This window comes from Sorex fumeus, unplaced genomic scaffold (assembly GCF_029834395.1).
Source record: "Sorex fumeus unplaced genomic scaffold, SorFum_2.1 ptg000033l, whole genome shotgun sequence".
Taxonomy (NCBI): Eukaryota; Metazoa; Chordata; class Mammalia; order Eulipotyphla; family Soricidae; genus Sorex; species Sorex fumeus.
Window position 1 is genome coordinate 16,606,256 of NW_026606090.1, and position 9,756 is coordinate 16,616,011.

Below are 9,756 nucleotides of genomic sequence, written 5' to 3' on the forward strand. Positions count from 1 at the left end.
CCTCAAGTCTATTTTATAGATGACATCCTCCATCGGGATCCCCTTTTAAGAAAACTTGCTTTAAATGCCAGAGAGGTAGCTTAATTCTAATTAATTTTAAATAAAACCTATCTTAGGCTTTGTATAGCTATTTTAGGGTAATGACACATACACATTTATTCATTAAGATCCTATAAAACTGGACATAAATTCCTTAGTAGCACACCTCTTTATAAATATTCATATAAAGAAATATATAAATATTTTATAATTATATATGTATATTTATTTTATCTTCAAGGATGGAGCGATAGCACAAAGGGTAGGGCATTTGCCTTGCATGCGGCTGACCTGGGTTCAATACCAGAGTCCCTCTTGGAGAGCCCGGAAAGCTACCGAGAGTATCCTGCCCACACAGCAGAGCCTGGCAAGCACCCTGTGGCGTATTCAATATGCCAAAAACAGTAACAACAAGCTTCACAATGGAGACGTTGCTGGTACTCTCCTGAGCAAATCAGTGAACAATGGGAGGACAGTGCTACAGTGCTATTTTATCTTCAAATATTAAGGAGAAAATCTGGAACCAGAGAGAGTACAGTGAGTAGGGCACTTGCCTTGCATGCATCTTGCCCCCGCTTTGATTCCCGGAATCACAAATGGTTCCCTGGGCACTGCCAGGAGTTACTCCTGAGCACAGATAAGTGTAGCCAAAAGCACACAGAAGAAAACAAATGGAATCCTATGTCAGTGAAGCTTTCAATATGAAAATATCCAAGAAATGTTGACACCCACATAAGATCAGAGCTGAATCCCATCTGTTATAAGAAAAGTCATTCCCAGAGTTTGGGTTTTTCCAAGTAATATATCTGTTAAGTTTCTTGCTTAGATCCACCTTCATAGATGAACAGAAGTTGGCTCCTTGGCTGAGAGAAGATGAAAACTTGTTTAAAATGTGCTTTTGGAAAAGAATAATTAGAAAAAGTATTTTATCATGTTTTACTTCAGAAGGCAGACATAACAGTCTCCTTGGCTTATAACTTTTGCTTTCCGTAAGGCTTTAAATTCAGTGGATTGAAGCATGTAGGAAGCCCAGGTTCAGTCTATGAATGACCTGGAACTCAGCTAAGTACTGAGCTGCTAGTAATTCCTGAGCAAGACCAGTGTGACCAAAACCCAAGAAAGAAAAAAGAAAGAACAAAGGAAATAGAACCACAGAGCCGTGAGTAGCCCCTGAGCACCACCGAGTATAACCAAATTCTAGGAAAAAAAATTAAATTAAAAGAAAAAAAATGGAAACAAGTCTTAAAAAATAAAAATGAAAGTGTTCTGTCTCAGAATTTTTTTAATTGCTTTTCCCCCGGTGAGCCTTAATCAGGGTGGTCTTAAGTTCTAACAACACAGGAGAGCACTATTAATAGGGACATTTGTAAAGTGAGCGCTTTGATGAGAAAGCAGAGTGGAACCATCCACGGTTCTGTTTTCTGGAACATGGGAATGTTTTTGGTAAACTACCCATGTTCACTATAACTTGATTTGGAACAACTTTACTGGTAACTTTTTTTTCTGTTGTTTTGGGGCCACACCCGATGGAGCTAAGGGCTTACTCCTGACTCTGTGCTCAGGGGTCACTCCTGGTGGTTCTTGGGGGACATATGGTCATATGTGGTATCAGAGATCAAACCTAAGGTGACTGTGTGCAAGGCAAGTACCTTAACCATTGTTCTATAGATACTATCTGGTTCCATTTTAATTTATTTTAAATAGTATTTTTTAATTCAAAATGAATATTATGGCTATTAAAGAATTGGATAAATCACAGAAAAAAGCATAGCTTATTATATAAAATGAGAAATTTGAAAGTGAAAGTCAGATATTACAGTGAAAAATATGTATATTGCATATCAGAGATTTTCGTATTATGCAGTAAAGATCACAGAGGAGACACAGTTATGTTCTAATGTATAAGTGGGGAAAAATACAGGAAAAGATCCTTTTTTATTTTGTAAATGCTTACAAAATAAAAGATTTATTTAAAAGATAAATATAGAAATTTCAGCCTTAGTAATTAAAAATGTATATTAGGCTAAAGCGATAGCACAGCGGGTAGGGCATTTGCCTTGCGTGCAGCCACCCTGGGTTCAATTCCTCTGTCCCTCTCAGAGAGCCCAGCAAGCTACCGAGAGTATCCCGCCCACACAGCAGAGCCTGGCAAGCTTCCCGTGGAATATTTTATATGCCAAGAACAGTAACAAGTCTCACAATAGAGACATTACTGGTGCCCACTCGAGCAAATCGATGAACAACAGGACATTGCAACGGTACGATTAAAGCAACAGTGATGTTTTAGGCAGTTAGCAAAAAAGAACAATTTTCGGGGTTGTTGTGGTGTGCTGAAATTTACAAATTATAGATGACTCATAAATTCACAACTTTTGTTTTGGGACCACTCCAGCTGTGCTAAGGGCTTACTCCTAGCTATGGGGTGCCCGGGATGGAACCCGGGTTGGGTGTATGCAAGGCAAGGATCCTACCCTCTGCTATCACTTCAGCTCACACTGTTTTATAGAAATATTTGGCTGTATACATGAAAATGCTAAAATAAATTGAGAGGGAGGGGCTCATCTTCAAAGTAGAATTCTGGAATTAGCAATCACCATTTTCAGTCATGAAAATCCATATCTTTAGCAAGAGAGAAAGGTTGAGGGAGGACAAGGGTATTTTAATGGTATTAAAAATGTTGTTTCACTCATTGTGACAATATTAAAAATTGGCAAATTTGCATATAAGTTAGTGACAGTTCTTTTATCTTCGATAAGCTTCAAATTATTTCACAGTTTGTGGGGAGGGTAGTTCTGGGCACCCCCAGTGGTACTCAGGGGCTTTTCCTGGTTCTGTACACAAGGGTTATTCCTGGCAGTGCTCATGGGACAATACCTAGTGCCAGGGATGGAACTACTGTTGACTGCATAAAGACAAAGCGCCTTACACCTGTATTCTCTCTACCTCTCAAGACATTTTGTAAATATCCCTTTTAACCCTCTATTCGAGAGAAAATTGTGTTTTTAAGCCTAAAATCATTAATCACAGAACCATTTCTGATAGGAAAAAATTAGGACATTGGAAATGGTGGAATTAAGATACATCTACCGAAAGGAGGCTGAGTAGCAGTTTTATATAAGGGCTGTGAGCTCTCTGGAGAAATGCTTGTACTAATTTTTTTATATTTTTTTAAGAAGGGAAGTTATAGGGCTGTGGGTGTAGCTCAGTAGTAGTCTACAATGTGTGAAACCTGGCATTTCCCCTCCAGTACTGCTTAAATAAAAGCAGACAGGAAACAAAACCAGACTGAGAATTTAATAAAGGTTAAGACACGTGCTTAGCTGCACTACAGCTGGGACAATGGTTCAGACCCTGGCACTGCAGATGGTCTAGCTCCAGCGAGTGTGCTCCCAAGCACAGAGCCAGGTGCCAGCTGCAGCCCAAACACAAACCAGAAAGGAAGGCATTGTAATGGGCCTGTCTAGGGAAGGAGTTGCACCATGCCCAGCAGTGCCAGTGGGCTGCTGCCAGCTTCCCCCCGTGGTGCTCAGAGGTGCGTACAGTGCCAAGGATCAAATCATGCTTTGTCACATGCAAGTGTTTGTACATACAGCTGATATTTGCGGAATTCCAGGTAGTTGACAACCTTTTCTATGACATAAACATATTTTTTTTTTTTTTAATTTATTTATTTATTTATTTTTATTTATTGAATCACCTTGGGAAAGGTTACAAAGCTTTCAGGTTTAGGTCTCAGTCATGCAAATATCAAACACATTTCCCTTTACCAATACTCTTTTTTTTTTTTACCATAAAGAACCCCAATAAAACCCCACCCCCCACCCCTCCCAGTCCCTGTGGGGCAGATGAATTCTAGTTAACACTCTATCTGCTTTGATTAGATTCATTGTTTCAATAAAAGATTCACCACTATTATTTAGAGTTTACCCCCCCCTCCCAAATCAGACATGCTGAAAAAGCATTGTGACGTGATTTGCTTTCTACAGCTGGGTTCAAGAATTAAATGTTGGTTTTGGATTTCTGCTATTTTACTTATTGACCCTGGAAGTATTTATACTGAAAGTCAGATAGTTAAGAAATTGGTTTCTGTGCTCTGGAGTCGTGGCCGTGCTGGAGAGCCGCTAGTGGGGGGCAACTGGTGGCCTCGGTAGGGCGTGAAGGGCGGACCGAAACGCCCCCTTCCCATGAGGTTTTAGTCGCCCCCACTCCCCCGGCTCATACCTGCTGTCCACAAGGCTCCCATGCGGCCGCCATCTTTCTTTCCAGAGAGGAGAAGGCGACTGGGGCAACACCCTTTCCCCTCCGGACAGACATGATGGCCTGGATTAACGCATAGTCCTTTCACTTTTCTGCTCCAAGCTGCCGGGTTCTGCATTAAGTCCCTGTGCTTCTGGGGCTGTGGCCGTGCTGGAGAGCCGCTCGCGGGGGGCAACTGGTGACCTCGGTAGGGCGTGAAGGACGGACCGGAACGCCCCCCTTCCCATGAGGTTTTAGTCGCCCCCACTCCCCCGGCTCATACCTGCTGTCCACAAGGCTCCCATGTGGGCGCCACCTTTCTTTCCAGAGGGAGGAGGGCGGAAGGGACCAACACCCTTTCCCCTCCGGACAGACATGATGGCCTGGATTAACGCATAGTCCTTTCACTTTTCTGCTCCAAGCTGCTGGGTTCTGCTTTAAGTCCTTGTGCTTCTGGGGCTGTGGCCGTGCTGGAGAGCCGTTCTTGGGGGGCAACTGGTGACCTCGGTAGGGCGTGAAGGACGGACCGGAACGCCCCCCTTCCCATGAGGTTTTAGTCGCCCCCACACCCCCGGCTCATACCTGCTGTCCACAAGGCTCCCATGCGGCCGCCATCCTTCTTTCCAGAGAAGAGAGGGCGAATGGAGCAACACCCTTTCCCCTCTGGCAGACTTGATGGCCTGGATTAACGCATAGTCCGTTCACTTTTCTGCTCCAAGCTGCTGGGTTCTGCATTAAGTCCTTGTGCTTCTGGGGCTATGGCCGTGCTGGAGAGCCGCTCGTGGGGGGCAACTGGTGGCCTCGGTAGGGTGTGAAGGATGGACCGGAACGCCCCCCTTCCCATGAGGTTTTAGTCGCCCCCGCTCCCCCGGCTCATGCCTGCTGTCCACAAGGCTCCCATGTGGCCACCATCTTTCTTTCCAGAGAGGAGAGGGCGAATGGGGCAACACCCTTTCCCCTCCAGCAGATTTGATGGCCTGGGTTAACGCATAGTCCGTTCACTTTTCTGCTCCAAGCTGTTGGGTTCTGCATTAAATCCTTGTGTTTCTGGGGCTGTGGCCGTGCTGGAGAGCCGCTCGCGGGGGGCAACTGGTGACCTCGGTAGGGCGTGAAGGACGGACCGGAACGCCCCCCTTCCCATGAGGTTTTAGTCGCCCCCACTCCCCCGGCTCATACCTGCTGTCCACAAGGCTCCCATGTGGGCGCCACCTTTCTTTCCAGAGGGAGGAGGGCGGAAGGGACCAACACCCTTTCCCCTCCGGACAGACATGATGGCCTGGATTAACGCATAGTCCGTTCACTTTTCTGCTCCAAGCTGCTGGGTTCTGCTTTAAGTCCTTGTGCTTCTGGGGCTGTGGCCGTGCTGGAGAGCCGTTCTTGGGGGGCAACTGGTGACCTCGGTAGGGCGTGAAGGACGGACCGGAACGCCCCCCTTCCCATGAGGTTTTAGTCGCCCCCACACCCCCGGCTCATACCTGCTGTCCACAAGGCTCCCATGTGGGCGCCACCTTTCTTTCCAGAGGGAGGAGGGCGGAAGGGACCAACACCCTTTCCCCTCCGGGCAGACATGATGGCCTGGATTAACACATAACCCGTTCACTTTTCTGCTCCAAGCTGCTGGGTTATGCATTAAGTACTTCTGTTTCTGGGGCTGTGGCCGTGCTCAAAGCTTAACTATGATTTTCAGAGAGAAACGTTAGGTGGTTTACTTCCCATGGATCACTTTGTATATAGAAAGATGTCGCGCGGCCGCTTATGCGGCCGCGCGGTTTTGAGGAAAAGTCCTAGTTCCCGCATACTCGAGCTGTGCTTGTAGAGGTTTCTGGTCACCGGGGTTCCATCTGGGGGAGGCGGATGCGGTACCTACCCCATCTGGGACTTCCCGATGATCTCGGCTCTTTTTGGAACCTGTTTTTTTTTTTTTTTTTTCCTTCGGGATCTGTGGATCCCGCCCTCCATGTAGTCCTTCTCTTCGGCTAAATGCTGTCAAGATGGCGCTGGGGGGCGGGCTGTGGGCGTGACTTCCGGAATCTGAGGTTACCTGGGAGGTGTAGTCCCGGCATTTTTGAGGAAAAGTCCTAGTTCCCGCATACTCGAGCTGTGCTTGTAGAGGTTTCTGGTCACCGGGGTTCCATCTGGGGGAGGCGGGATGCGGTACCTACCCCATCTGGGACTTCCTGATGATCTCGGCTCTTTTTGGAACCTGTTTTTTTTTTTTTTTCCTTCGGGATCTGTGGATCCCACCCTCCATGTAGTCCTTCTCTTCGGCTAAAAATCTGACATAAACATATTTTTATGTTACTTTTGTGCTTGTTTGGGTTCCCGCCCCCCCTTAAATAAAGGAGGCGGTCTTGAATGCATTTGAACCTTGAGCATCTGGCCCTAGTATAATCTAATGCAGCTGAAAGTGCCCTGCAGGGGGAGCCCTCCTTAACCCACCTGGACCCCAGGAGCCCAGGTCATGTACCTGGCCACACTGCTGTGCTATACAGCTCAGTCCTTCTGCAGTCGAAAAATCTTAATATACTGGCAAGTATTGGTTATAGGCAGAGAATGTACAGTCATTATTTTAATGATTCCTTACCCAGGTTATTAGCTGCTTGTCTATAGCTTACGGAGTTGCTTGTTAATCACTGCCTGGGGTCTGAATGTCACATTAATGGCCTCCTTAGCTGCTGCTGCTTTTAGTGCTCCAAAAGTTATTCCATGAATAGCATCGCATTGGGTATCTTTCCCTGTGGACAGCTCTTGTTTAACTCACCTTCCCTATTTGAATTTCCCTGGCCACTATTGACTTGAAGCAGTTCAGGGTCAGGAGCTAAAGCCCATATAGGGAGATTCCAGGGTGCTGATGGTGGCCAGGGCCCTCTGTGGCTCTCTGAGCTTCTACCGAACTCTGGTAAGCCAGAGAAATTATGGGTCTTGAACTTTACTATTCCTACTTTTAGGACATGTAAAGTGGTCTTGTTTCCTTTTAAAAATACTGGGGCTGGAGAGATAGCACAACAGGTAGGACGTTTGCCTTGCACGCGGCCCAGCATCCCATATGATCCCCTGAGCATTGCCAGGAGTAACTCCTGAGTGCAGAGCCAGGAGTAACCCCTGTGCATCACCAGGTGTGACCCAAAAATATATATATATTAACAGACCATAAAATGAATTGTGGGTAGAGTATTATTTAAAGCAGCATTAATAATCTGATTTTCAAGTATCTCTGAACTGTCGCTTTGTGAAGCATGGTGGACCATTTTGGTCTAATAGTATTTATTTTGTTTGAACTAAAGCTAAAGAACAAAAACTGCAGGGCAATTTTGGAGGAGAAAATCAGTGTGAAACACACTCCCTGTGGTCTAGGCCTCTGCCCACCTCCCCACCCCTCAGCCTGCCAGGGTCCAGCCTTGGGGGTGAGCAGGGTGGATTGGGATTTGCAAAGGTCCCCTCCGGCTCCAGCACTCTCTGTTACTCTCAGGATAGGAGGCCTTGGGAGACCCTCTAAATATTTCAGTGTGTAACTAAAGTTGGTCCTTGTCTCAACACGCAACATCCTACTTTGGGGATGTTTAAAATAATGTCCATAGAATATAGATCCATTTCTTTGGTTAAGTTCAACCTAGAGAACAGAGTGTAGATGAAAAAGTGAGTCCAAACTGCCTACGGACACAAATTCTAAAATCTAGACTTTGTAAAGTTAGTGAATTTAGGCAAAAGAATGCAAATTTTAATGTAATTTATGCTGAAAGAGCAGGCAGATGTAGATTTATAAATCTACGCTCCTTTATTTCCACCCCAACAGGTGGGCTCAGTGGTGGCTGTGGGCTGGATCCGCTCCCGGAAGGCCGTGGACTGGCGCCTCTTTCGGAACATCTTTGTGGCCTGGTTTGTGACTGTCCCCGTGGCTGGGGTATTCAGTGCTGCCATCATGGCGCTTCTCATGTACGGGATCCTTCCCTATGTGTGAGTTGGCTTCTCCCAAGTATGAAGAAGAGGTTGTTTGAGGTGGTTTGCTGGGAGGTGCCTCCTGCATGCATGGGCTGTCTCCCACCACCTCCACGTCCCTTCCAGATGGTTCCATACCACACTGCTCACCTAGACTGCAAAGTCATCCTTTAGAGCTAACTTAAATTCTGTATATAATCTTGTGCATTTAACTGATGTCGTGGTGATATAATGTGGTGCAGTTACATATAAACTAAATATATACTGTATACATAGAGTAGGTAGCTTTATTTCATATTCAGAATGGGAGTGGAGATAACTGCCTAGAATAGTCATCAAATCTTTGTACATAGTGAATTTAGTGGAAATTTTTAAGAACCTTTTAAAAGGAAATTGCAGATTGGAAAATGCTATTTTTCCCATTTAAAACACTAAGAGAGAGGATGGGTGATACAGACTTTAAAAGGTGTATGAACATGAGTGTGCTATTGAATAATACTGGAACAGGAGTTCACAAGTGCTTTCACCAAGGAATGTGTTCATATACTGTGTATTGATTATTATGTAATATATCATAATTACTTCTGTAAATATTTAAAACTGTAATTTTTTTAATGCTGTGCTTCCCTTATACTTTCTTGATTAGAGAAATTTGGAAAGTACCAAAGAAGCAGGGGGGTAGTCCGCCAGTATTATATTTACATTTGTATGTCTCCCCTACTCATCACTCTCACACCCTCACCCTGGATGGGCAAGCCCTCCACGCTCCATCTGCAGGATCGGTGAGCGTGTGCACGTCCTGCTCGGGGCCACCACGGCTGCCACCTGTCAGGTACTGCCCACCCCACAGGGCCCGTCAGTGTGTAAACAACAGGATCAAGCACCAAGTCTCCAGCCCAGTTTAAACTTCTACCCCTCAGGTTCCCCTGCAGCCTGAAGAATGGAATCCTTGACAAAGCAAGTGCTTTGACATTTTGGGAAATTGGGGTGGGGTCTGAAATCTTAGGCTACACACTGGATTTGAGCTCCTTAGAGGCCTTCACTGAGCTGATAGCCTGCTGCAGCCCCACTAGGGAGAGCAAGGGAGGAAGTCTGACTAATGGTAGAGTCTGAAACTATGGAAATGCTGCTAAAATTTTTATATTGACAAACATTTTCTTGGTACTGCATTGTGATTTTTTCATTAATCAATCATATTAAATTTATAATAAAAATGCCCCTCAAAAGTCTGCCTCAGATGTCTTTTTCTAAATATCTTATATTTTTCTTTTGGAGTTTCCATAAAAATAAAGTCCATATCACTTGGCTGCTTCTGTTTCTCAAATACCTTTTTATCCACATTTACTATTGTTAGTGGTTTGTGCAGAAAACATGGGCACAGGCAGGAGTCAGAAGCCTGTCAGCCTTGTGCTTTAGTGTGGGCTAAAAGGGTTGCCCCGGCTTGGGTTTTTGTTAAAGAGATTTTTGCTACCCTCTGTATCCACCTACTTCCATTTCATCTGTCTGGAAGCAGAGGGGGCAGTCCTTCATGGGCTCAGGGCTGGG

At 45.4% G+C, this 9,756-nt stretch overlaps 1 protein-coding gene across 6 annotated transcripts in view; it reads left to right on the forward strand.

Moving 5' to 3' along the window:
* The window catches only part of SLC20A2 (solute carrier family 20 member 2), a 125,256-nt gene extending 115,739 nt beyond the window's left edge, over window positions 1-9,517 (forward strand). For all 6 annotated transcript variants that reach the window (XM_056116959.1, XM_056116964.1, XM_056116960.1 and 3 more), the window contains one exon: window positions 8,069-9,517. In XM_056116959.1, the coding sequence (XP_055972934.1) occupies window positions 8,069-8,233 (165 nt within the window). In that variant the 3' untranslated portion in view covers window positions 8,234-9,517. The remainder of the gene's footprint in view (window positions 1-8,068) is intronic.
* The last annotated feature ends 239 nt before the right edge of the window (window positions 9,518-9,756 follow it).